This window comes from Scyliorhinus canicula, chromosome 4 (assembly GCF_902713615.1).
Source record: "Scyliorhinus canicula chromosome 4, sScyCan1.1, whole genome shotgun sequence".
Taxonomy (NCBI): domain Eukaryota; kingdom Metazoa; phylum Chordata; class Chondrichthyes; order Carcharhiniformes; family Scyliorhinidae; genus Scyliorhinus; species Scyliorhinus canicula.
The window spans coordinates 40,339,310-40,366,833 of record NC_052149.1 but is presented as its reverse complement, the minus strand read 5'-3'; the positions used below and the strand labels follow the sequence as shown (position 1 = coordinate 40,366,833).

Here is a 27,524-nt window from a genome sequence, read left to right as displayed (position 1 = left end):
ACATTTCCTTCCTTTGGGTTCTTTATTTTTCTTTGCTGGTTTGTTTCGGTTGATTACAATATATCCTTTCAGAAATTGGATGTCAAGTGGAACTCTTCCCACATCTGTTATTTCATCAGTGATCTATTACACATTAGTAAAATGCATCTGAGACATACTTAAAAAATAATACTCTTCATTAATTGAAAAAAGCAAGGCAAGCCCAATTAAAAACATTTATACAGAAGACATAACTGGCCAGAGTAAGAGAGAAACTCTTAGTTTTAGGCTTTTTACACATTGAACAAATCACTCCCAGTACAGCAGAACCTACATGCACAACTGAAAGAGAACCACAGCTGTATAGGTCACAGTCTCTTAATGGAGACCACATGACATAATAGATGACTCAATAAACAATATTAAAAGAATAATTTAGGCCTTCAGCTGGATAAATAATAGGTTGCAAAAAGGGAAAGAGTAATCGAGAGTTGAAAAATAATGTTCTACATATCTACCAAGGATAGATTTCTTCCTGACACCTTTTGGGGCTGGTCTAGCTCACTCGGCTAAATCGCTGGCTTTTAAAGCAGACCAGCAGCACGGTTCGATTTACGTACCAGCCTCCCCGGACAAGCGCCGGAATGTGGCGACTAGGGGCTTTTCACAGTAACTTCATTGAAGCCTACTCGTGACAATAAGCGATTTTCATTTCATTTCATTTAACTCCGCTCACTTCCTCCGGATGAGGGAAGTTATTCAGGTGCGAACTAGCTGTCTAGTTGGAAATTTAATTTAGAATGCTCCTATTTTTATCAATCCCTCACGTTCAACTTCACCTACTGGCCTTCTTTTCCCGGTCTTTAATTATGGGTTTTCCAAAGTCATCTGGAACAAGCCACTGACACAATGCTCCCCTGACTAGTATTCTGGATTAGACTTACCCAATCACATTTTCTGTAGATGTTCTCTCCCTTTCTGTGAATTTCTCTGGGTCATTTGCTCCTTTGACTTCCTTTTCCAACTGGAGGTTCTGGAATGCCCATTCTTCCTCAGCTGACATTTCCCCTCTGTTGTTGGCAATGTGGACTTTTATAATGGGTATCATAAAAAGCTTGTTGACCTCAGAAGAAAGGAAAATATCACATTCCCGTTATTGCAAACGGTGTTGTCAGTTAATTGTTGGGCGGTTACAATTTGCAAAGAAGGTTTTCTTGTTCACATTTTAATTTGCTTTGTCCTTTAGAGCTTTTTTTGGAATTAGAGAACTTTTAGAAAGTTGTATTTGTAAAATTTGGTCTCCCTAATTTCCCCCCTGCCGTCGCATTTTTTAAAAAAAGTACTGGCTCCAGTTATAGAAAAGCCAAATAGAATTTGCAGATTTCAAATCAAATCTGGTTCATAAATATAATTTAGATACATTAGTGACACTTCCCGAGACAGTTCGCAGAAGTCTCTTTATCTCCTCTAATCCTGCATTAGCAGATTTATAGTGTTTGCACATTCTTGTTGTAGGTTCCATATATCAGTGTTAGCATACACTTGGTCCAAGGAAGCCCACATTTAACCTTCAGACTTTGTTTAAGTAGCTTAAACAAAAGTAGCTTAAATAGGAGATGTTACAGCCTGTTAGCAAGCCTCGGGATGGATCAGAAGTTCAAGAGTTTTACATACTCCTATAAATCTTCCAAAAACACATCAGGGTCCTCATGTATGCGGATGACAGCTAGCTCATAGTTCTACCTCCCATCACCTCTACACTGCCTCTTGCTGCTTGTCCAATAGCCAGTGTCAAACGAGCAGAAATTTCCTCCAAATTACAATCACCAGCCACCAATTGTATCCTCCTTAATATAGTGGACCAGTCTCTTCTCAACCTTTGTCCTGTTTAACAGTAAGCGGAGTTTCTGACTCCATTACAAATGTCACCTATAATATCACTCCTCCCTCAGCCCATCTGCTGCGAAAATGCTCATCCAAGACTTTAATTACCTCCAGCCCTAACCATTCCAATGCTCCCATAGTTGGTCTCCTATCTTCCACACCAAAGCTCATCCAATTCTCCACTGCACATATCGTAACCTGCACCAGGCCCTATTCAGCCCTACTTGCCGACCTAAAGGCTCCCAGTCCATCAGTGCCTCAAATATAAAATTTTCACCCTCATTTTCAAATTCCTACATGGCCTCGTCCCTCAGTCTACAATTCTCTGAAAACCTGTGTTCCCCCAATTCTGTTCTACGCACCCCGGATTTCAGCAATGTAAATATTCTCTCTCTCACACACACACACCAACAACAACATTAGGTCTGTTCCTGTGCAGACCACGAATCCATTGTTGAAAGGTTCACTAGGGGAAAGCTTATATGAAAATATAGGTTGAGACTGTGAGGATGCTGTGGGGACAGACGTGTTGGGGACGAAATGTGATGGAAACATGAGTACAGAAATTTCAATCAAGGGTGATTTTCTCATCGAGAATGGAACAAGCAGAAATTCCAGCATTTATTGAGAACATCAAAGCAGATAGATTTGACAATCTGCACATTATTTAGTAAGGCTGAGATGAAGAACTGTAGGAAAAAAAGCACTTTTTTTCCCAATCTGCATCACCCTGGGTCAGAGGATGAGATAGATGTTCACCCGTCACTTCTAGGTAGCTACAGATCAGCACTAATAGCTGTGGAGAAGAAAAAAATCAGTAGTTCAAGCAATGGAAAGGATGGAAGAGACTGGGGGTGGGATTTACCGCCCAATCCGGCGCATATTTTGTAACGGCGGTGGTGGCCTGCCAGCGGGAAATACTGGTGACGCCGTGGTCAACAGGATTTCCCATTGACAGCACCCCTTGCCGTCGGGAAACCCATGCATGAACAGCTGGTAAATCCCACCCTATAAATAAACCAAAAATAAAGAGTCACAGTGTGCCAACATATTGATTCGGTGTCAGGACCCGTAGAAATTTCCCATTTCAGGTTGCCTGGGAGAAAACAGAGATCAGCGAGACATGTTTTTACTTCTGCAAAATCAGTTTGTTGCCTGTTGATCAGAGAGTAACAATGGTGCAAGCACCTGCATAGAGGATAGCTCTAGCTGCCTGCCTGTGTCAGTTTTGCCCATGCCCGGGTGATCCTGGAGAGCAACTGCTATCCCTCCTGAACCAAGAATGAGGAGACAGGTTCTGTTGAAATAAAATATGTTTTTTTTTATTTCGTATGAAAACTATTCTCTTCTGTTGAGCCAGTGGTTAATATTCTTCTATTGATTATCAGAGCAACTCTTCCAGTTCAATGCATTGTTCCTGTGGGCTGTGTATCCTCGTTGAATCCCTTCCAGAATACCAAGTACGGATGGTATTATTCATTCTTGCATATCTGCCGTGAGTGTGTATGTACGGCTTTCACAAACATGGCCACATGTTCAGGATCCATATCAGGGTACATGCCATGTCCCAGATTTGCGATGTAGCGCTGTGGACCAAACTCTTCAATCATTTTCTTCACTGTTTCACTTATTTTATCCTAAATTTAAATACAAAGCACTGTAATTGTTGAGTTCAAAATTCACCTTCAATTGTGACTTAAATGCAGAACTTTGCTTCTTCTGATGCTTCTTACCTCAGGTGCATAGAGAACACAAGGATCCATGTTACCTTGAAGGGTTACTTTATTTCCTGTTCTTTTACTGTGGGGGAAGTAACAAGTCCAACCATTAGCAAATTTCCATCCATTTCTCCTTAGGCTACATGTCTGGTGGTACGGTAAATAATTTCGAAGGCAGGTGTAAGTGAATCAATCTACAAACATTGGCAACTTGGGGGAGATATTTTCTTTTTGATAATGGAGATAAAACAAGTTAATATTTATTCACTGGGTGTTGCTGGCAAAGCCAGCATTTATTGCCCATCCCTAATTGCCCACATGTTGACATTGGAGGGCCTTGCTCGGTCTTTTCAGAGGGCAGTTAAGAGTCAAACACATTTCTGTGGGTTTGAAGTCATGTAGGCCAGGCTAGGAAAAGACAGTAGATTTTCTTCTCTAACTGACATTGGCAAGCTAGCTGTATTTTCTTTTTGGCAATCCAGTAGTTGTAAAGTGGCCACCATCATTGATATTAGCTATTTTTAAATTCCAAATGTAATAAATTGAATTTAAATTCCCAGCTGCTATGTGGGATATGAACTCCTATCTCCAGGTCATTAGTCTAGGCTTCTGGATTAACAGTTCACTCGCAGAACCCTAAAATGATCAAGTTTGATCTAGAACTTCTGCTCTTAAATGTAAAGAGTCCTTAGGCTCTCAGCTACACAAAGACACAATGGAAATATTACTTTCCAACTTGCTGCTGAATCCACCTCATTAAATAATTCATTTTGAAACAACGCAATGAAAACCTATCTTTTGGTTCAACTCGAAATGGAAATTGTGTTTGATTTGTTACCATTTTGAGTCTTCAACTGGAGATCACTAGGATATTGGCTGCAATTAGAGATTAAATATGACAAAAAGTAATACTTACATGTGGTGTGGTGGAGGGGGGTTGAAGGAAAGAGCTGGAAATCATATTTCCAACTCAATTTTCTCCTGTCCAAACTCTCTTCTGGGACTGCCAGGTGAAGTTTAATGATAGCACCTAGGGTAACAGAGAGAAGGTCCCCAAAGTCTTCCGATGGAGGCCCTCCATTTCTACCCAACACCTTACCTCTGAACATCTTAAATCTCAAATCTCAGTTGAGGTCTTTTGAGGAGGTGACAAAGATGATTGATGAGGGCAAGGCGGTGGATGCTGTTTCCATAGACTTCAGTAAAGCCTTGTCAAGGTGCCTCATGGCAGACTGGGACAAAAGGTGAAGTCACATGGCATCAGAGGTGAGGTGGCAAGGTGGATACAGAACTGTCTCAGTCAGAGAAGGCAAAGGGTAACATTAGAAGGGTATTTTTCTGAATAGAAGGTTGTGACTAGTGGTGTTCCACAGAGATCTGTGCTGGGGCCTCTGTTGTTTGTAGTATACATAAACAATTTGGAGGAAAATGTAGGTCTGATTTGTACGTTCGTGGATGACACCAAGGTTGGTGGAGTGGCAAATAGTGTGAAGGATTGTCAGAGGATACAGCAGGACTTAGATAGGTTGGAGACTTGGGCAGAGAAATGGCAAATGGAGTTTAATCCTGACAAATGTGAGGTAATGCATTTTGGTAGGTCTAACATAGAGGGGAAATAAACTGTAAATGGCAAAACTCTTAGGAATACAGAAAGTCAGTGAGATCTGGGCATGCAGGTTCACAGATCTTTGAAAGCGGACAACACAAGTCGACAAGGTAGACTAGAAAGCATATGGAATGTTTGCCTTCATTGACTGGGCATTGAGTATAATAACTGGTAAGTCATGCCGCGGTTGTATAGAACCTTGGTAAGGCCACACTTGGAATATTGCACACAATTCTGGTCGCTACACTACCAGAAGGTACCAGTGGTTAGCACTGTTGCTTCCCAGCGCCAAAGTCCCAGGTTCGATTCCTGGCGTGGGTCACTGCCTGTGCGGAGTCTGCACGTTCTCCATGTCTATGTGGGTTTCCTCCGGGTGCCCCGGTTTCCTCCCGCAAGCCCCGAAAGACGTGTTGTTAGGTAATTTGGACATTCTGAATTCTCCCTCTGTGCACCTGAACAGGTGCCAGAATGTGGCGACTAGGGGCTTTTCACAGTAACTTCATTGCAGTGTTAAATAAGCCTACTTGTGACAATAAAGATTATTATTATTATTATTATTATTATTAAGAAAGATGTGGATGTTGTCTGGTCTGGAGGGTTTTAGCTATGTGGAGAGGCTGAATAGACTTGGATTGTTTTCATTAGAAAGACGGAGGTTGAGGGTTGACCTGACGGTGGTCTACAAGACCATGAGGGACATGGATAGAGTGTATGGGCAGGCACTCTTTCCCACGGTGGAGGGGTCAGTCATCAGGGGCACAGGCTTAAGTTCCAGGGGCAAAGTTTAAAGGAGATGGGCGAGGCAGTTTTTTTTTCTTAGAGTGTGGCGAGTGCCTGGAACGCGTTGCCAGGGGAGGTTGTGGAAACAGATACATTAACAGCCTTCAAAAGGCATCTTGACAAATACATGGACAGGATGGGTATAGAGGGATACGGCACAAGGAAGTGCTGAGGGTTTTGGCCAAGGTTGGTATCATGACTGGTACAGGCTTGGAGGGCCAAAGGGCTTGTATTGTTCTTGTTCTAAAGGTCCAGGCTCACATGAAGAGACCACAGTAAGGCATGAGACAGCTGATTGTGCAGGAATTTGGCAATGCATTTATGTCCAATCATGGTGGATAAGTGGCCAGCAAAATGTTTGTACAATAAATAATAAAGCGTGAGGGGAGATAAAAGAATTTCCACACAAGTGTTCCCAGTCTGGAATGCGCTGCCTGGAAGTGTGCTGGAGGCAGGTTCGATTGAGGCATTCAAAGAGGTCATTAGATGATTACTTGAATAGAAACAAAATACAGGGGTACAGAGAAAAGGCAGGGGAGTTGCCCTAATGCTCATTTTGGGAGCCGGTGCAGACAGGATGGGCCAAATGGCTTCCTTTTGTGCTATAACAATTGCTGTTCAGATGTCTTTTAGGCTGGATTTTCTTCAGCATTACTAATTCAGTTTACACCTCAGTTCTGAAATTGGCACGGATTGTGTGTGGTAAGCAAGATTATCGCCTCACCCACACACAAACATCACATCAGGAAGTCAACTAAAACTGTTTTCTCAAAGATTCTTCAGATTATTGCTTAGTATGAGAATTTTATTCTGGAAGTTTTTATTTGGAACTACTTGGGATGTGAATTCAGTCTTTTTTTCCCAAAGGTTTGGATAATCAAATCTTGCTCCAACTTCCTGCCTCTGTGCAATTATCTCAGTTGCAAATATGTTGCCTGAATCCTGAGTGTAATAGACAGGAATACATGGTGGGCATTCCATGTCGGCTATTCCACTGTTCTCATTTTTTAAAAATAAATTTAGAGTACCCAATTATTTTTTCCAATTAAGGGGCAATTTAGAGTGGCCAATCTACCTATCCTGCACATCTTTGGGTTGTGGGGGTGAAACCCACGCAGACACGGGGAGAATGTGCAAACTCCACACGAACAGTGACCCAGGGCCGGGATTCGAACCCGGGTCCTCAGCGCCATCGGCAGCAATGCTAACCACTGTGCCACCGTGCTGCCCCCATTCCACTGCTCTCCTGACCAGCTTTGCATCCTCTGCCCTCTATAAACTGGAAGCTCAACCAAAACATTGTTGTCCTATCCCAGCTCGCACTACAATCCATTCATCCATCGTTCCTGTACTTGCTAGCCTATGTTGGCTCCCTAGACAATCTTCTCAAATTTAAAAGTCTCATCCTTGTTTTTGAATCCCTCCACATTGAGCCATAGTGCCACAGAATTATTTATATTCACCCAAAAGGCAGCATGGTGGCTCAGTGGGTTAGCCCTGTAGCCTCACGGCTCCGAGGCCCCAGGTTCGATCTCGGCTCTGGGTCACTGTCCGTGTGGAGTTTGCACATTCTCCCTATGTTTGCGTGGGTTTCGCCCCCACAACCCAAAGATGTGCAGGCTAGGTGGATTGGCCCTGCTAAATTGCATCTTAATTGTAAAAAATTAATTGGGTACACTAAATTTATTTTTTTAAATGTTATATTCACCCAAGAGGGCAAACAGAGCCTTGGTTGAGCACCTCCTCCAAAAGACAACTCCTCTGGCAGAACTCCCTCAGTCCTGCATTGGAATGTCAGCCTTGAAATGTGCTATAGTCTATGGCAAGGGACTTAAAACCACAACCTCCCAACTCAGAGGCAAAGTGTTTGCACTGAGCCAATACTGACACAAAGCATAAAGAGCTGTGATAAGATGTGATTACTTCCAATCAGTGCGTCAGCATGGAGGGCATCATTTTGAAATTGTAACATTTTGTTAGAAAATAACTCTTTGCACAAAGTTGGTTAGAATTCTCATGCCACAATCATAACAGTTGCAAGTCGTCCCCATCATAATTTCACAGTTCAGAGGGGTAGGTGGGTAACCTACCTAATATGGCATTTAAAAATGGTTGCACTGTGCAAAGAGTGACTAATTTTGAAGTTGGCTTCTTCTGTCAAACGTTTATATTTGGAGGTTAAACTTGCTTTAAAAGCCTTACCTGGGTCTAGGAGCTCACAGAGCAGCAGGTACAAGCTCTTGCTCATGGACAGTGCTACAGGTCTTTCATTTGTCTGAACGATTTCGTACATTCACTATTCCTTCCCAGCTCTGCAGCCCCTGCCACACCACCCTGCCCAACTCAGCACCATGAAAAAACTGCAATGACAGCAGGCTCTATGGCATTAACAGCTGCAGAGGGTGATGGTTGGACAGGTGCACAGTTCTCTGGAAGGCACACCTTCGCAACAGTGCACTTGGCAGCAGTTGTGTTTATTTGCAAAACTTCTCAATTTGCTTGGTAACGGTTCGCAGACATGTCAAGAGGCTGTTAAGTAACCAAACAGTGCCACATATTTACAGTTGTGCCACATTAATTATACAGCTGGGACCTGTCTACGATCACAGTCTAAACTTGATCGTAAAAAGGCAAACCCGAGAAGGACACAGAAGCAATCAGATTTTTTTTAAACCATCTGAGCATGAAGTGAATCATGTAGGATGCTCGAACAATACAGCTCGAGGTAACTCGCTTTGAAATTCCCACTTCCTACTCATCAGGAATGTGTTGCTCTTTCCAAAGAGCAGTATTTTATTACAACAATCCCATAATTTATTGAAGGAGGGGTCTAGTGTTATAGTTGGAACACTGCAAATTGTAGCTTGGATTTACATCCCAGCCCATATTGAAAAAAATGAAATGTTGTATATATCTTGTTGTAAAAGTCCAAAGTGAAAGAGACTGGAGCAGGTTCAAGCCGGTCTCTAGTATGCACAAATCCACAACATAATAAAACCGGAATTCATTACAAAAGATGACTTTCAGTCAGCTTTTCACAGCCCGCAAGAATTATTTGTTAGAAAACGGAAAGATCGAATGGCATTGCAAAGGGACGTTCTTTGAAGGCTCTGGTTTGGGAGCAAAAGAAAGACAGACTTGCATTTTTATTGCTGCTTTCATGTCCAGGATATTCTGAAAAACTTCAAAGCCAATGTATTACTATTTGAAGTGCAGGCCAAAAATCAACAGTAACAACTTGCACCTTTAACGTCAAAAAATTGTCTCAATGCTCTGTTATTTTGTAGGAAATTATGTCAATTTATGCACAGCAAGGTCCCACAGAGAGCAATGAACCAAATCACCAGTTAGTGTTTAAAAAAATTTTTAAAATAAAAATTCCAATTTAGGGACAATTTAACATTGCTAATCCACCTACTCTGCACATCTTTGGGTTGTGGAGGTGCGACCCATGCACAGAATGTGTAAACTCCACACGGTCAGTGACCCGGTGCCGGGATTGAACTCGCCATGAGGTAGCAGTGCTAACCACTGTGCCACCGTACCGCCCTTACCAGTTAGTGTTTAACATTACATGTGAATGAATGTTGAACAGAAGAGCTCCACCTGCTTTGAAATTTTTCATTGAACTGTTGAAATCTGCAGCTTTATCTCCACCTCCACATCCACATCCAACTGCACCTCACCCACCCCATCCTGACCTCTGCTAGTGGTTCAGCTGGAACTATTTTTTTAAAAAGCACAACTTCAGTGTTCAAACCCACATCATCTCCCATCCTGCAGCAGCTTTTCCTGTGAAATGTCTCAAGACTTTTACTTTAAAGGTGTTACGCAAGTACAAGCTGCTTTCTGTTACTACTGCTAATTGCTGCTATTATGACTGTTGAACTTCCTGTGGAGCTCTGCTTCGTGTGTTAAAGAGATGGAACCATTACAACTTCAAGACAAGGCATTAAAAAAGGGTCAGTGGTCACAAACTGGAGGATTTCATTTGTAAACAAGGGTAGGACAATGCTGCATGCATTCCAATGGTTCCAGGTCGTAATTAAATGACCAAATTGAGAGTTCAGATTGCTTTATATGCTGCTGGTACTAGATTTTGGCAATTTAATCCTTTTCCCCCAAACGAGACCAAATTAGGAATCTCACCTTTTGGGTGTATTTTAAATGATCTACATGGTTTCAATTTTACAATGGGGGCGGAGGTGGAGGAGAAAGGTAATTGAGTTCTTAGTTAGCTTCTGTTTCAGAGTTCTGTCTCTGCATTGCCTTTCTGTGCACTCTTTGCTTGCACTCGGGGTTAATGATTATTGCCAACAATTAGGAATTTAATCAAATAACGATCTGCAAAAAAACTAAGGAACACGTTTTAGCCACTTTATTACTATTATTGTGGATGGCCGATACCTGTTCTCAAAGTTCAAGTCCAGAATGGGTTAAAAAGTTGAATAAATATTTCTCTGTTTCCTACACAGATGCCTTATCTCATCTTTGTTGTTTTCTGAACACAAGCCACTTATCCAACAAAAGCAGAAAGACTCTATTCTGTTGCAATTCAAGTTTTTTTTCTCCAAAATATATACACGGCCTATTACTCAAAGAACCCCTTGATGTTTAGCAGTCTTTAGTATTCTTGTTGAACGGAGTAATTAAAATGTTTACAATGCTTCAACAACAAAGCTATTTCAACAAAGCCACTTTATTCCCTATTTTTATCCTGTTTAATCTTTTATTTTCTCACACCCACTTTTTTTACTTCCTCTTTACACTTATTTTCCTCTGTCAGATTTGCATAGGATGGAGGATGGCACCTGCAGTCCAGTCTCTGAAAATGCCAATCTGGACCCAGAGGTACATGGAAACAATTTAGTGGAGATTCCGCTTTCCTGATAAACCAATGAAACTGAAAACATACAAGGTAGAGACGATGGGCGGAATTCTCCGAGCCAAAATTCATCTCGGCGCGGGGGCGGAGAATGGGCAATGACGCCAAAATCCGGAGCGATGCCGCTCCCCCGATTCTCTGGTCCTCGGAGAATCACCGCGAATCGTGTGCTCATGCGGTCTATGCGGTGCGGGTAGAGGACCATTGACAGAGGTGCGATGCTGCTCCCGCGATTCTCTGGCGCCCGGAGAATCACCGCGAATCATGTGCGCGGTCTACCTGGTGAGGGTAGGGGGACCATTGACCGAGGCCCCCGCGAAGATGCTTCGACGAATACTGGCCGACGCCGTGGCTCTAACCACGTTTTGCCTGTCGGGAATGGCCAGTGGCAGCTGCGGAGTCAATCCGTGGCTGCCCTGCAGGGGGGCGGGGGCCTCACGAGCGGCCAGGATAGCGATTGGGGGCCACCGATCTGCAGGCGCGCGCGATCACGGGGGGGGGGGGGGGGGGGGGGGGGGGCTATATTTTCAGGGCCAGTCCGTGGTATGAGTCCGCCATTGCGCATGGTGCGGCCGCTGCTGCGCGCATGAGCAGACTCCCGACTGGAAGTGCAGGGCCCCGTATCGGCTGGCAGAGCTGCGTGGAGTACTCCGGGGCCCTACTAGCCTCTTTCAGGTAGGAGACTCACTCTGGACTTTCTTCAGGAAAGTCCAGAGTGAAACGCCCGCATTCTGATGCTGGAGTGGGGACATAGCCCCATCATTAGAAAATCCCGCCCCTGATGTTTCCATGTGGAAGGGTGCCTCAGCGTGAAGGGGTTTGGCTCATCAGAATTGCCGGGGGTTTGGGGTGAGGGTTTGGAGGGGAGGGGGAGGGAAAGGGATTGGAAGAATTAACTTTAACCAGCAGGGAATTGGTTAAATGGAGAACTTGGAATTGAGTGTGGATGTGGCGAGCGTAACAAATAGGGCATCTTGGACCATCTCTACGTAGCCCTATTCTATTAACTTTATTCTGCTCCTGTCTCTGGAAAGGTTCTCTGCTCAGTCATTCTCAAAGTTCCAAATATTTGGCCTTTGGCCTTTCATTCAACACAATATGTCTGCAACCACGGATTTTCTCAACTGTGTCCTTTTTGTCAACGCAACGATTGCTCTACTGCCGGGTCCTTGACTCCCTTATGCCCTGGTTTTGTTTCCTGTCTAAAGGGATGCAGATTTGAGCACAGCGCCTCCACAAATGGGTTATCCCAGCCATCTCCAGATCTGGCTGGGTAGCACAGACTGAAGAGACTCCCATCTTCTGGTAGAGGGTCCGGTTACAGGCATGACTGTGTATCACAGAACAGTGCTGCCCAAATTAGAAATGCATAATATGCAGAGCAAATTTACATTGTATAATTCTGAAGTTACAATTTCTTCACATAGAGAATCTTTTTTTTTTAGTTGGGGGGAGGGAATCATAGAATTTACAGTGCAGAAGGAGGCCATTCGGCCCATCGAGTCTGCATCGGGCCTTGGAAAGAGCACCCTACTTAAGCCCACATCTCCATCCTACCCCCGTAACCCCACCTAATGTTTTTGGACTCTAAGCAATTTAGCATGGCCAATCCATCTAACCTGCACACCTTTGGACTGTGGGAGGAAACCGGAGCATCCGGAGGAAACCCACGCAGACATAGGAATGATGTGCAGACTCCGTACAGACAGTGACCCAAGCCGTGAATCGAACCTGGGACCCTGGAGCTGTGATGCAACCGAGCTTACCACTGTGCTACTGTTAAATAGGCTGTTCAACAGGCTGATTTTAAATCTCTACTATACGAATGCTTTACGTTAGTAGCTAGTCAGGTTAACGTAATGACTAACTGCTCTTCGGCTTACCGTGCAAGTGTAGGCTGAATGGTCCAGTCCAATCCCACCACTTCATACCCAGACTGAGAAATATCTTCCAAAGCATAATGTGCATCTTTTGCAAAAACAATCTGGGAAAATAAAATACATCGAGATAGGTTATTTGGGAAATAAGCAAACCTCGCGTCCAAACAACTATAAACATTGGCTACTGTAATACAGAAGTAAAATACTGCAGATGCTGGAAATCTGAAATTAAACAGAAAATGCTGGAAATATTCAGACGGTCTGGCAGCATCTGTGGGGAGAGAAATAGATTTAACATTTCCAAGTCAATGGCAGATTTTAAGCAAATGAAGAAGAGTGGGTGGGAAAAAGAACAAAAGGGAAGCTATATGATTGGGTGAAAGCTATGGGATAGATTAAGTGACAATAGGGCTCCTACTGCAAGGCCAAAGTGAGTGGTATTGGGACAAGTTAAAAAATTAGAGGTGTGTCCAAAGGAGATTTGAATAGCAGAACCATAAACACATCTGCCGTTCAAAAGCAAATAGAGAAAAATAAAAATGAGTGAATTAAATAAAATGGGGGCAAAGGTTACGCCTTGAAACCCAATGCAGGATTTGCATTTTCGGAAATATATATTGATCTTGGGAGGGATAGAGTGTGATTCACCAAAAGTAAACCGTAGGGTAACAGGTTAAATTAGGACACGTTGCCTCGGTTTCATTCATATTCCCTCGAGTGCTGGAAGTTTTTTCGTATTTTTCCAATTAGGGGGCAATTTAGCATCGCCAATCCACGTACCCTGCACATCTTTGGGTTGTGGGGGTGAGACCGACGCAGACACGGGGAGAATGTGCAAACTCCACACGGACAGAAACCGGGGGCCAGGATCGAACCCGGGTCCTCGGCGGCATGAGGCAGCAGTGCTGACTGCTGCACCACCGTGCCGCCCAGAGTGTAGGATGTTGAGCAGTGATTTATTTCAGATCTTTAATATGGTAGAGAGAGAGAGACAGGAGCCTTTCATCCCATTCGGCAGAGCTGAAGTTGAAGCTTAGCTAGAGTGGAAAGCGCAAAACTGAACAGTTCAAATGGGATTCTTCCCCAGCCCCCATGTCCTGTGATCAGTACTTCCATCTGACACCAAAGCCAAAATTGGGAGCCATTGTGATGAAGCTCATGTATACCCTGCTTTGCCAACACTCAAAATTTGCCAATTGTGAAAAGGGAATGTGTGGTGGCTCGAGACAAGCACTGGAGTCTTCCAGTAATGAACAAAGAGGTTTATTGATAAAGGCAACGGCAGCTAGATAACAGGCACAGAACACGCCACTGCAGTCTTCACATTTCAGCTCTCTGGTCCACACTGCCCGGGGTTCTGCTCCCAGGGCCCCGGACAAAGTCGCCATTCGCTGGTTCACATGCTCCCGAGTGATTGGTCCTGAGGCAGTCATATGGTTCTGTGGAACCTCGCCCCTTAAAGGGACCATGCTACCACAGAATAAATGCATAACCTCTGCAACATTAGGCCAGAATTATATTCTTTCATAAAGTATATAAACAATAAGTCTCAATACAATCAGTACTAGTGTGAACAATCTAATATCAGTTCCCAATTCTGGTGTAACCTTAATTCCCTGCCCTGTAGCAGAGATAAAATAAGAATTTCATTGGACCAAGGACCACATTGACCAAATCTTCAGAGACCAGAGAGGAGGTTGGATACAAGATTCCAATAAATCACATGTCTCTGCCACCCCCTCCCACCTAACCAAATAACTTGGATAAATCGCCAATCTTCCATCTTCAAAACATTCTCCCAAGTCTTGCATTATAAACTGGGTTTCCCCAAGAAAACCAAGTATTCATTGAAAGCGACCCCATGCGAGCTCTCCCAATTGGAAATATTCAGCTCCATGAGCTTTAGCAACAGTTGCATTTCAAGTCAAGAGGACAAAATGAAGAAGACCATTTGACACTATTCGTTGTAGTTTTAAACACACCCCTGTACAGATGCCTTTAAATACGACAAGCAGCATTTTGTGTGCAATTAGCTATATTTAGTGCTTCATTATTTAGCAGGATAAGGATTAAAGTATTATCAACATTTGTTAGTTCGAGTGGCATTAGTCGAGAGCAGGCAGCAGATTGACTACTTTCCACGTTATAGGCAAAACTTCAGTCACCGACAACACATGGAGTCCCTTTAGCAGGTGGGAAAATGGAGTTGAGGGCCAAGATCAGCCATTATGGTATTGAGTGGTGGAGCAGGCTGTATGGGCTGAATGGTCTAACTCCTATTGCTTGTGTTCTTTTTTATAAATATATTTTATTGAGACATTTGTATAAACAATAATTACAGACAAAGACAAGAGCAAGAAAAAAGAGGAACATCATAATAAATAACCGGCTGACAAAACACCCCACTGTCATTCCCCTCCTCCCGTCCTGCCTTCCCCATTTAACCACTTTATCTCCCGCCCCCACGGGCTGACACCTCAATTCCCCATGAAGAAGCCGATGAATGGCTTTCACCGCCAGGCAAACCCATCGACCATGCCTCTTAAGACAAACTTGATTTTCTCCAATCTTAGGAACTCCGCGAGGTTGCTCACCACGCCCCTGGTTTTGGTGTCTCTTGGTCCCTCCACTCCAGAAAAATTCGTCTCCAGGCAACCAGGCAGGCAAAGGTCAGGACATCAGCCTCTCTCGCCCCTTGGACTCCTGGATCTTCTGACACTCCGAATATCGCCACTTCTGGACCCAGCACTACCTTCACCCCCAACACCTTAGACATTACGTCCGCGGACCCCTGCCAGAACCCCTTCAATTTCAGACATGCCCAAAACATGTGAACGTGGTTTGCGGGCCTCCCAGTGCACACCTGTCCTCTACCTCCTGAAAAAACCTGCTCATCCTAGCGATCGTCAAGTGCGCCATATGAACTACCTTAAACTGGATAAGGCTGAGCCTTGCACACGACAAGGACATATTCACCCTCCTCAGGCCCATCCTGGCCTCCACTTCCTCCCCCAGTTCCTCCTCCCATTTTCGTTTGACTTCCCCAATCAGGGCTCCTGCCCAGTCCATTAGCTCCTTATAGATCTCGGACACTTTCCCCTCACCCACTCAATAACACCTTGTCCAGCATTCCAAAATGCGGCAAACCCGGAACGGACGGCACCTGCTTCTTCAAAAAAAAAAATCTCGAACCTGTAAGTATCTAAACCCATTCCCCCGGGCAACTCATATTCCTCCTCCGAGTCCTCCAAACATGGAAAGCTGCCCCCAAAAAACCGCTCGATTCGGGGTGACTGTTGCCACCCCGAAATCTCATGACCAAACCCCCTGGTGCATATCCGTGATTGTGACTGTCGCAAATTGGTGCCCTTCCGAGGCACCCAGCCTCAGGTGCTGCCACCATTGCCCCCACATCTTAAGGGCCACCACCACCACTGGGCTCGTGGAGTACCTGGCCGGCAAGAACAGCAGAGGCACTGTCAACCATTCCCATAAACTCGTTCCACTGCAAGAGGCCGCCTCCATCCACCCCCATGCCGACCCTCCCCCACTACCCATTTTATCACCATAGCGATGTTTGCTGCCCAGTAATGATTCATTATGCTTGGCACGGCCAACCTGCGCCCTCCCGCCCCCCCCCCCACCCCTCGGCCCCGTTCTAACAGCAGCTTCTTAACCCACGGCTTATTCCCCGTCCACACAAACCCCGAGATCAAAGTATTGACTTTTTTAAAGAATGATTTTGGGATGAAGAACGGGAGGTTCTGAAAGACAAATAAGAGCCTTGGCAGCACCGTCATTTTCACTGTTTGCACACGACCTGCCAGCGACAACACATCCCACCTCTGAAAATCCCCCTTCATCTGTGTACCAGCCGAGCCAGGTTCAGCTTATTTCATAGAATTTACAGTGCAGAAGGAGGCCATTCGGCCCATCGAGTCTGCACCGGCTCTTGGAAAGAGCACCCTACCCAAGCCCACACCTCCTCCCTATCCCCATAACCCAGTAACCCACCCAACACTAAGGGTAATTTTGGACACTAAGGACAATTTAGCATGGCCAATCCACCTAATCTGCATATCTTTGGACTGTGGGAGGAAACCGGAGCACCCGGAGGAAACCCACGCACACACGGGGAGAACGTGCAGACTCTGCACAGACAGTGACCCTAGCCGGGAATCGAACCTGGGACCCTGGAGCTGTGAAGCAATTGTGCTAACCACAATGCTACCGTGCTGCCCACCCCCATCCGTGAGCCAGCTGGATGCCCAAGAACCTGAAGCCCGCCCCCACCGCCTTGAATGGCAGCTTGCCCAACCTCCTTAGTTAGGCCACACTTGGGAGTATAGTGTTCAATTCTGGTCACAACACTACCAGAAGGATGTGGAGGCTTTACAGGGGGTGCAGAAGAGATTTACCAGGATGTTGCCTGGTATGGAGGGCATTAGCTATGAGGAGAGGTTGAATAAACTTGGTTTGTTCTCACTGTAACGTCGGAGGTTGAGGGGTGAACTGATAGAGGTCTACAAAATTATGAGGGGCATAGACAGTGTGGATAGTCAGAGACTTTCTCCCAGGGCAGAGGGGTCAATTACTAGGGGGGCATAGGTTTACGGTGCGAGGGGCAAGGTTTAGAGGAGGTGTACAAGGCAAGTTTGTTACACAGAGGGTAGTGGGTGCCTGGAACTCGCTGCCAGAGGAGGTGGTGGAAGCAGAGACGATAGTGACGTTTAAGGGGCATCTTGACAAATACATGAATAGGATGGGAATAGAGGGATACGGACCCTGGAAGTGTAGAAGATTTTAGTTTAGTCAGGCAGCATGGTCGGCACAGGCTTGGAGGGCCGATGGGCCTGTTCCTGCACTGTGCTTTTCTTTGTCCTTTGTTCCTCTCCTGCCCTCTGGCCTCGATCGGGAACACCTCATTCTTCCCCATGTATACCTTGTATCTGGAAAACCGTCTACCAGGATACTCATGATTCCCTCAATAGCACCAGTGGGTCCGAAACGTACAGCAGCAGATCGCCCGCGTACAACAAAACCCTGTGCTCCGGGGCATCATTGTCACATTTAATAATCTCCTAACATTCACCGACAATTGCTTCCCCTTTACAAACCCCGTCTGGTCTTCCCCATCACCTCCAGCACACAGTCCTCGAAACGCAAGGCCAGGATCCTTGCCAGCAACTTAGTGTCCACATTTAATATCTACATCAGGCGTAGGACCCACACTGCTCCAGATCTTTATCTTTCTTCAGTATTAGGGATATGGATGCCTGCGAGGTGGGTGTTCCCCCTTTCCATTGCCTCATTATATTCCCTCATCAGCAGAGGCCCCAGGTCCCTCCGAATTTCTTACTAAATTCCACAGGGAACTCATCTGGGCCTGGGGCCTTCCCTGCATTGCCCCCATGCCCTCCATCACCTCCACCCGCCCACTGGGGCCCCCAACCCCTTCAACTGTTCCTTCTCAACCTGGGGAAACTCCAACCCATCCAGGAAGTGCCACGGTGTCTTCCCCCCCAGCCCCGGGCCAGTGGCTCCGATTCATAAAGCCGATTCAGCAGAACTCCTCAAATACCCATTCACCCTCACCGGGTCAAGCACCACTCTCCCCCCTCCCGTCCTTCACCCTTCCAATATCCCTCTCCGCCTCCGGCTTCCCGAGTTGCTGGACCAGCATCCCGCTAGCCTTCTCCCTGTACTCGTACACTGCCCCTCTGGACCCCACAACTGCCTTTCCTGTGGACACCAGCCTGAACACCACCTGAGCTTCTGCCTCTCCTTCAACAACCCTGCCTCCGAGGCCTCTGAATATCTCCTGTCCACCCACAGAATCTCGCCCACCAGCCTCATCGTCTCTTCTTGCTCCTCCATCTCCCTGTGCGCCCGGATCGATATAAACTCCCACTAACCATCGCCTCGAGCGCTTCCCACAGCATTGCAGCCGAGGCGTCACCTGTTTCATTCAGTTCCACATATCCCTGGACGGCAGTCCTCACCCGCTCACACACCTCCTTATCCACTACCAACTCCACATCCAACCTGCACTGGGCCACCCTCCGGTCCACTTGCAAGCCCACGCAGTGCGGCACGTGGTCTGAAACGATGATCGCCGATCACCCTGCGTCAATGACCCCCACCAGCAACATCTTGTCCACCACAAAAAAATCAATCAGAGAATACACCGGTTGCACATGGGAGAAGTAAGAGAACTCTTTTGCTCTGTGCCTCCCAAACCTCCACAGGTCCACCTCCTCCAAACCCCTTCAGCCCCTTTGCCACCGCCGACACCCTCCCCGAACTAGGACTCGACTGGTTCAAACTTGTTGAATGACCGTGTTAAATTCCCCCCAACTCCCCCATACTCAGCTGGTGTGAGTCAAGGTCTGGGATCTTCCCCAGCACCCACCTCATAAACTTCACCTTGTCCTATTAAGCAAAACCACCTGCATTCCCTCCAGCTTCCTGCTCACCATCATGAACCTCCCCCCAAATCTGCCACAATGTTCCCCACCTTGAATGCCACCCGTTTGTTTACTAACACCGCTACCCACTTTGTCTTCATGTCCAACCCTGGGGCAGCACGGTAGCATTGTGGATAGCACAATTGCTTCACAGCTCTAGGGTCCCAGGTTCGATTCCGGCTTGGGTCACTGTCTGTGCGGAGTCTGCACATCCTCCCCGTGTGTGCGTGGGTTTCCTCCGGGTGCTCCGGTTTCCTCCCACAGTCCAAAGATGTGCAGGTTAGGTGGATTGGCCATGCTAAATTGCCCTTAGTGTCCAAAATTGCCCTTAGTGTTGGGTGGGGTTACTGGGTTATGGGGATAGGGTGGAGGTGTTGCCCTCGGGTGGGATGCTCTTTCCAGGAGCCGGTGCAGACTCGATGGGCCGAGTGGCCTCCTTCTGCACTGTAAATTTCTATGAAAACCCCGAATGAAAGACCTGCCCTACCCAGTCTTTCCTTAACCTTGTCTGATCCCCGATCTTCAGATGTGTTTCTTGCAAAATGGCCACGTCTGCCTTCAAGCTCCTCAAGTGCGCAAACACATACGGCCATTTGACTGGCCTATTCAGATTCTCACATTCCATGTTACCAACCTGGTCGGGGGCACCCTGCCCTCCTCCCCTGCTGATCAGCCATATCCTTTCTTGGGCCAGCCCCTGGCCTGTGTCAAGTGACTTTCAAGGCCCACCCTCGGATGCCCATCATCACTCCTTTTCTTGCTGCGTCACAGCAGCCACACCTTTGTCAGCAGCCCCCCACTTCCCCTGAGCAAAACAACAACCCCATCCCCCTCTTCTGCGCCAACCACCTGGCTATCCCCCCACTGTGCTCCCATTAATTAACCTGTCCAGTTAACCTGGCAGCCCCCTGCCCAAGGCTACTAGGCCTCCGATCCCACTGATTCCCCTCCCCCCGCTCGCATACTTCCACAAAACAAACAGAAAAACAAGAAAAAAATCTGTACTCAACCTCAACAATCCCCAAGCATCCCGCCACCAAACCCAACAAACACCTCAAGGGAAAAAGGTTCACCAACAACCAACAAACAAAAAAAGACAGAAAAAAGCAAACATCTCCTCACACCTCCTCCAAAGTTCAGTGTCCTCTATCTCCTGCCAGTCCATTGTCTCAAAAATTCCATTGACTCCTCTGGTGTCCCGAAATAATGTTCGCGGCTGTTAAAGGTCACCCAGAGGCCGGCCGGGGACAACAGCCCAAACTTCATTCCCTTCTTAAAAGAGGGCAGCCTTCACCCGATTAAACTCAGCCCTCCTCTTCGTCAGGTCCGCGTCCAGGTCCTGGTACACCCGAAGCTCGTTCCCTTCCCAGGTGCACCTCCTCGTCTGCCTCGCACATCTCAATATCTTTTCCTTATCCAGGAACCGGTGGAGACGAACCACCATCGCCCTTGGCACTCGTTCACATGCAGCTTCCTCATCAGCGCTCGGTCAATCTCCAGGAGCCGGTCAAAGGCCCCCTCCCCATCAACCTCTCCAGCACCTTGGCTGCATACGAGCCAGCGTCTGCACGCTTTATGCATTCAGGCAACCCCAAGATTCTTAAATTCTGTCTCCAGGAGCAATTCTCCAGGAACTCCAACTTCTCCTTTAACCACTCCTAGTCTCCAGCATCACTCCTATTTCAGCCGCCAACGAGGCAAGCTGCTCCTCGTGCTCCCCCACCGCCTCCTCCACTTTCCGAATAGCCTGGCCCTGGGATTCCTGCAGTCAATTTATGCTTTTAATGGTTCCTCCACCTTGGCTAGGTCCTCCTGGGCTTCTGTCCTTTGCCTGCTGAACTTCTCATTTAAGAAGTCCACTAGTTGCTCCGTTGACCACGAGGCCGGCAGGACAGGCCCCTTTATTCTCCACCGTTTGACCTGCGGTGCACAAAGGTTCTCTTGCTCCAACTGCTCCCTTCTTCTTGACCCACTTCTGGTCCGTGGATCCATCCACCAATCCCACCAGTGGTGTTTAACTTTGTGCAGTCAACCCTGCACCATCCAGCGAAACATCCAGCAAGTGGGCAAAAGGTCTGAAAAAGCCGCCACGCGTGGGAGCTGCCAAATGTGCGACCACTCACTCCATTGCAGCCACCAGAATTCCCTATTGTCTGAGTTCTTGTGTTAACATATCTCCATGAAAGGCGGCAGGGTGGATCAGTGGTTAGCACTACTGCCTCATGGCGCTGAGGACCCGGGTTCGATCCTGGCCCCAGGTCATTATTTGGGTGGAGTTTGCACATTCTTCCAGTGTCTGGGTCGGTCTCACCCCCACAACCCAAAGATGTGCAGGGTAGGTGGATTGGCCACACTAAAATTGCCCCTCAATTGGAAAAATAAAGAATTGGGCACTCTTAAATTTATTTAAAAAAACATCTTCATGAAAAGTGATTCTTCATGACACTGAACGGGAGTTTGCAAGAAATGCTAGAGAACATCACTGAAGTTTGGGTTAAAACATGGGGCCCCCGAGGGAGCTTTTGCAAAGGTAGGTAACTGTTCTTTCATTTTAAACGGTGACTTTGAATACTATTATTCTTCCTGAAATAGGAATGATGTTTCTGTGCATGGCTCCAAAGCTCAATACAACACAGTCAGTTCTTTTCACATCTTTTGAGTAAAGTGCCTTGTGTTTGTTGAGTTATAGGTCTCAGCGCCATGTTCGATTCCGCCCTTGGGTGACTGTCTGTGTGGAGTTTGCACGTTCTCCCAGTGTCTGCATGGGTTTCCTCCGGCTGCTCCGGTTTCCTTCCACACTCCAAAGATGTGCAGATTAGGTGGGGTTTCGGGGTTGGGGTTATCGATCTGGTGGCAGGGTTGGTGGGGGGGGGGGGGGATGCACAAGAGGCCAGAATCAGGCAAATGAGTTTGAGAAGTGGGCAGGACTGGAGGTTAGAGATAATAGCGAGGGATGAGATGTCTTGCTTCTGATTTAGGATTATTTTGCCATTTTCTAGTGTCATGGACAAAATGCTTTGATGGGTATTGTTGATAATATGGCATCTCCATCTCAGTGGTGCCTCAATCAACATAAACTAGATACCCTGTAATACAGCTTGAATAAGTGTGCGCTTGACTCTTTGTCCTGCTTTATCTTCACAATGCCACAGGTGAAATTAATCCAGAAATTAATGGAAATGATGCCTCAGCCAGTGAACACGATACAGGGTGCACATCACAATGACATACAGGAGAAGAAAAATCCTTCCTAAATATATTCCTTAGTTAGAGCAAAGAGGATTGCAGAGCCTTTTACACACAAAATCCAATTTCCCTTTAAACATTCAATATGTATTGACCCGAATACTGTCCAGAATGTATGCATAAGTGAGTAATTCTAGTGTCACAATGAGGGACTGTATACATACAGACACACACAAACACCAATCTGGAGAAGGTCAACACAGAGATCACAGAACAGATTATAGAGAACATGCAGATGTATTAAAATGTCTATTGGAATCAAAGCTGTCATACAGAATGTCTTGGAGAGGCATGTAAACTGAACCAGCTTCCGGAGTGGAAAAGCAATCCTTGCACCGATGCCCAGCAAATAAATCAAAACTTGATATTCGGATTTAAGGCTCTAAATCAGATTTAAATTTAGAATAAAACAGATTGATTTACTTGAATTTGCATAATTCAACATCTGCTGCGCAATTAACAAAAAGACAGACAAAATAAAATCTGGGTTATGCACTCATCTTTCACCTCGGACTTGGGCTCAAAACCACGCCAACGGAGGATGAAACCTTTTCTGCCTGCTGCCGTTAGGGTCATATGTCAAATGATTTTGAACAGTTTCAATCCAGTTCTGGGTGAGCCGCTAAATTGGCAATCTCACTCAGCCGCTGGTGTGGCAAATGGAAGTATAATCACAGTAGCTGGTGCTTTTGAGGTTAGAGTTGATGCATATTGTCAGGGCAAAGCAAAGGAAACAGGATTCTGCATCTACCCACTCAAAACCCGAGTTTGCTTGTTGCTGACTGTGTACAACCACATGGAAAGTATTCCACTTCCGAACACTGACCACACTCATTGTGATCGCAAAATGTACACAAAAACACTTTCATCAATGTTCTTGGAGTGTGGGTGATGCTGCCCGATGTAGTATTTGCTCCCCCTACCTCATTGTACTTTAGGAGTCAGCCAGAGTAAGGGACTGGAGTCATGTGTATAGATCGGGCAAGATAGATATCACAAGTCGTCTTCTTAAAAAGGAGATGGCAGCTTATGTTACTGGTCATTTTTGATGTGTCAAATTTGAATACATTTGGTTCCAGTCATCTTGTTGATTATTTGCCATTTCTGGATGCAGTTCTTCCAATATTTTTTCATAATTCTTAGCTGATGCTAAAATTCAAATTGCACCAAAGAGGGGAGTGGGTATTCCTATTGCACTCCTGAAGGTACTGCATCTGTATAGTAAGGAAGGAGATTTCTCAAGGGCCAACAAATTCAGGGGTAAGGAGGCCAGATTTGATCGCACCTGTCACATCCCAAGATCAAAAGTAACAGATCTGACCTCACCCGCAGTGTTCACAAGTATCAAACGCTATAGTTGTACTGGTTGGGCCCACATCAACATCAGAACTCCTCATATTAATTTCACAGCCTGGCAGCACGGTGGCGCAGTGGTTAGCAGTGCTACCGCACGGTGCCGACGTCCCAGTTTCTGGGTCACTGTCCGTGTGGAGTTTGCACATTCCCCCCATGTTTGCGTGTGTTTCATCCCCACAACCCAAAAGATGTGCAGGCTAGGTGGATTGGCCACGCTAAATTGCCCCTTAATTGGAAAAAATGAATTGGATACTCTAAAATAATTTTTTTAAATTAAAATTTTTTAAATCAGTCTCACAGCCTACATGTATATCAAGGTTTTGAATAGCAAGAATTCCCACTCAGTTAATACTGAATTGATGTCCGAACAGGTCACTAGCCATTACCCTGGAAGTTTTTTTCACAATTTTATGGAGCTATAGTCCACAGTGCTCATATCATTTGAAGAAGAAACACGGAAGGGAAATCTTGCACTGTTCCCAGGAGCAGGAAAGAAGGCAATCAGGAGAACTTAATTGTGCAGGAGGCCCAAAATCAGATTTGCGATGCAAGACGAACTTCAGCAATTAAGTTCAGGGAAATTTGAAGGAGTGTCCAGTTTCCTGATGGCAAGCATCAGGAAACACATTTGTACACATTGGTGTGTCATGTATGCTCATTACAAGGCTTGCTCACCAGAACAAAGTTCCCCTTTGCAATTAAGTTATGGGTGAGCAAACAATACATGCCTTCAGATTTACAACTGCATACGAGTAGCATGCAGCAGGTGAGGCAGTCGACTTGGGAGTCGAATTGAGTAACCACTATTTTTTTCCCTCTTTGGAGAGCAGCAGCACCTGGCCGAGGTTTGGAAAGTGGAAGAGTCTCAGCAGGGATGGAGCCACGAAGGGAGGGTGAAGATGCATTGACATGGGAGGGAGGGTTCTGTGGATGAAAGCAGGTCACTATCTGTGTGGAGTCTGCATGTTTTCCCCGTGTCTGCACGTTCTCCCCGTGTTTGCGTGGACTTCCTCACGGTGCTCCAGTTTCCTCCCACAAGTCCCGAAAGACGTGCTTGTTAGGTGGACTGGACATTCTGAATTCTCCCTCTGTGTACCTGAACAGGTGCCAGAGTGTGGCGACTAGGGGCTTTTCACAGTAACTTCATTGCAGTGTAAGCCTAGTTGTGACAATAATAAAGATTATATGGTCGGCAAGTGGATGGTCTCATGGCGGGGAGTCACTGAAAGGGACAAAACAGATGATGTGGATAGTGGGAGAGGTCAGGGTTGGCGATAAAGCATGCAAATGATTATAGACTCGAGGGTAATGGGGGATGTTCAAAAGCAAGAGGGGAAGGGAATGGTTATTGGATTGGTAAAGGATGATGGGGCAGGGGGCCCAAAGAGAAGAGTTGGTGAGTGACAGGGGGAGGGTACGAGGTGCTGGAGTGTGTTTTGAAGAGTCTTGAGACAAAGGTGCATGTAACCATTTTCTTTTGGCTCTTCTTCAGAATGTCGTTGCTGTGTACACGAGAATCCCCAAAGTGGGAGGAGGGTCTCTTTGAATGTGTGGGAGTTGTACAATTGGCTGACTAAAGGAACACCTGAATAATCAAGAGGCAACTGCATGACCAATCATGCTCAGGTGTGTTCTCCTCTCTCTGGTGAAGTCCACAAAGCAGCATGTTTGCTCCGAGTCATTGGTCTCCACATCGAAATCCCAAAAAGGTCAGGAGCTGTAGGCTGAAGGGCAACTCAAGTTTTTTTTTTAATTATTTATTTATTTTTTAAATTTAGAGTACCCAATTCATTTTTCCATTTAAGGGGCAATTTAGCGTGGCCAATCAACCTAGACTGCACATCTTTGGGTTGTGGGGGCAGAACCCACGCAAACACGGGGAGAATGTGCAAACTCCACACGGTCAGTGACCCAGAGCCGGGATCGAACCTGGGACCTCGGCATCGTGAGGCAGCAGGGCTAATCCTCTGCGCAACCATGCTGCCCTGGCAACCCAAGTTCACCAAGGTGGGGGAGGGTAGGAGGGAGATTGGGGGCTTAAAACAAGGTGTCAGTTTATAGCCGAGGTGTTCCGGGGTAGATAGTCACAGCTGATAATGGACTGGGTTGTATGTCTATGATGGCAAGGCAAGGATCTATCGAATGTGTCTCGAGGGCGATGGAAAGAGACTACTAATTTTTGAGGGAGGGTGTGCAGATATGGCTTTCATTACCCTGGCTTATGCTGCAGTGTCCATGCACATGGACGTATGAACAACAGGAGAACTCATCTGTGGTCCTCCAGGATAGGCGGCGCCCTGGTGGGCTGGGGAGGGTAGGCCAGGGGTAGACTGATGGTAGCTACAGGGCTTGCCATTGGCTAAAATGCTCAGGGCCAGAGGGACAGCTTCAGAGAATATCCTGATTAGATGGATCACTATTTGTTCACAGATTACATGATGCTGGCTCCAGGCAACACTGCCATCTATGAGCCAGCTGAGGAGGAAGCGACAGGGCCGTCGACATCCTGATCGCCTCCAATGCAAGATTCGCTGTGCTGCTCGGGCATGCATATCTAACGAGCTGAGATCGTGTATGACCAGCCATCCTGCACCCGAGCGGAAATCACACTCAATTCCGCTCTGGTCTCCCAAGTTTTACTCCAGACTGGAAAACTCTGCCCTCTGCATGTAACTGGACTGCGAGGAGAGCAACGCTCTCCAGTGCGTTCATGGTTGTTAACTCTACTAAGAGAAGTTCATTCTGTCAATGCACTGTAAGAAAGGAAACAAAAATCTCGAAATGTTTACGCACTACCTAACTGAAAGCAGCAGCAAAGTTAGGAATTATGGTCGGAGAGAGTGTGTAAAAAGCCGTATCTCATTCCCTTCTCTAAATTTTTCAAATTTTAAGAAAGTAATTAGGAAATAATTAGGAACAAGTCATTTAAATACAAACACGATTGATGTATGGATTGTGAATTAATCCCAGTGAAGTTGATAAATTAGTTTCCCTTTAGGATGACTTTATCTCCACAACAATGTTTCATGAAGTCAGTAGTTGTGATGCAAGGAAATAATCGTTATGTCCTTATACAATTTAAACAAGTACAGATTTCTGATTAATGGTAACGTTTTTCTGTTTTGATCCATTATTTTCAATGCCTTTTATTTATCTTGTACATCAGTCAAAGCTCCAACAGCCAGAGGGAACCGGATTAATATAAACAGAAACGGCCATTAACTAAAGTGCCTCATCATCAGTAGCATATGCTTCTTTAGCCCCCTACTGTGCACGATGCAGCAAGCAACCCAAGCTCTGATGATAACATCAACATTCACTAAAGGAAACAAATAGCAAATAATTGAATCAAATAACACAAAAAGGATGTTTGAGCGAACCAGAATTATTTACAATAACTTCATGGTTAATTTTCAGATTCCCTCATTAAGGTAACACTCTGACAAAAGGTGACCTAATGTACAGTTCTGCCACTCCCTAATCACCCAGCCCCCCTCAAACCCCACAGATGCATTATGCAAATACAAAAGAGAAACAGCCTCCTTTTTGACAAAGTCCACTTATTTAAAAAAAGATTATTGAATTGTGTTAATTATCTGGAAGCTACAATGTAGGACAAAATTCCTAGATTCTAATTAATCTGCATTAAAGCTTCCTTTTAAAGTATAAAATTAAATCCATAAACCCGGAGGTTTATTGGTTAACATGTTCAATAATAACCCA

The 27,524-nt window shown here is 45.9% G+C and overlaps 1 protein-coding gene across 1 annotated transcript in view; it reads right to left on the bottom strand.

Annotated features, from left to right (window-relative positions):
- Positions 1-3,158: 3,158 nt before the first annotated feature.
- Positions 3,159-27,524, bottom strand: part of urod (uroporphyrinogen decarboxylase) — a 73,481-nt gene continuing 49,115 nt past the window's right edge. The window contains exons 8-10 of the mRNA XM_038794095.1: positions 12,736-12,836; positions 3,597-3,663; positions 3,159-3,500 (exon numbers count right to left, since the gene is read on the bottom strand). Of these exons, the coding sequence (XP_038650023.1) occupies positions 3,336-3,500; positions 3,597-3,663; positions 12,736-12,836 (333 nt within the window). The 3' untranslated portion in view covers positions 3,159-3,335. The remainder of the gene's footprint in view (positions 3,501-3,596; positions 3,664-12,735; positions 12,837-27,524) is intronic.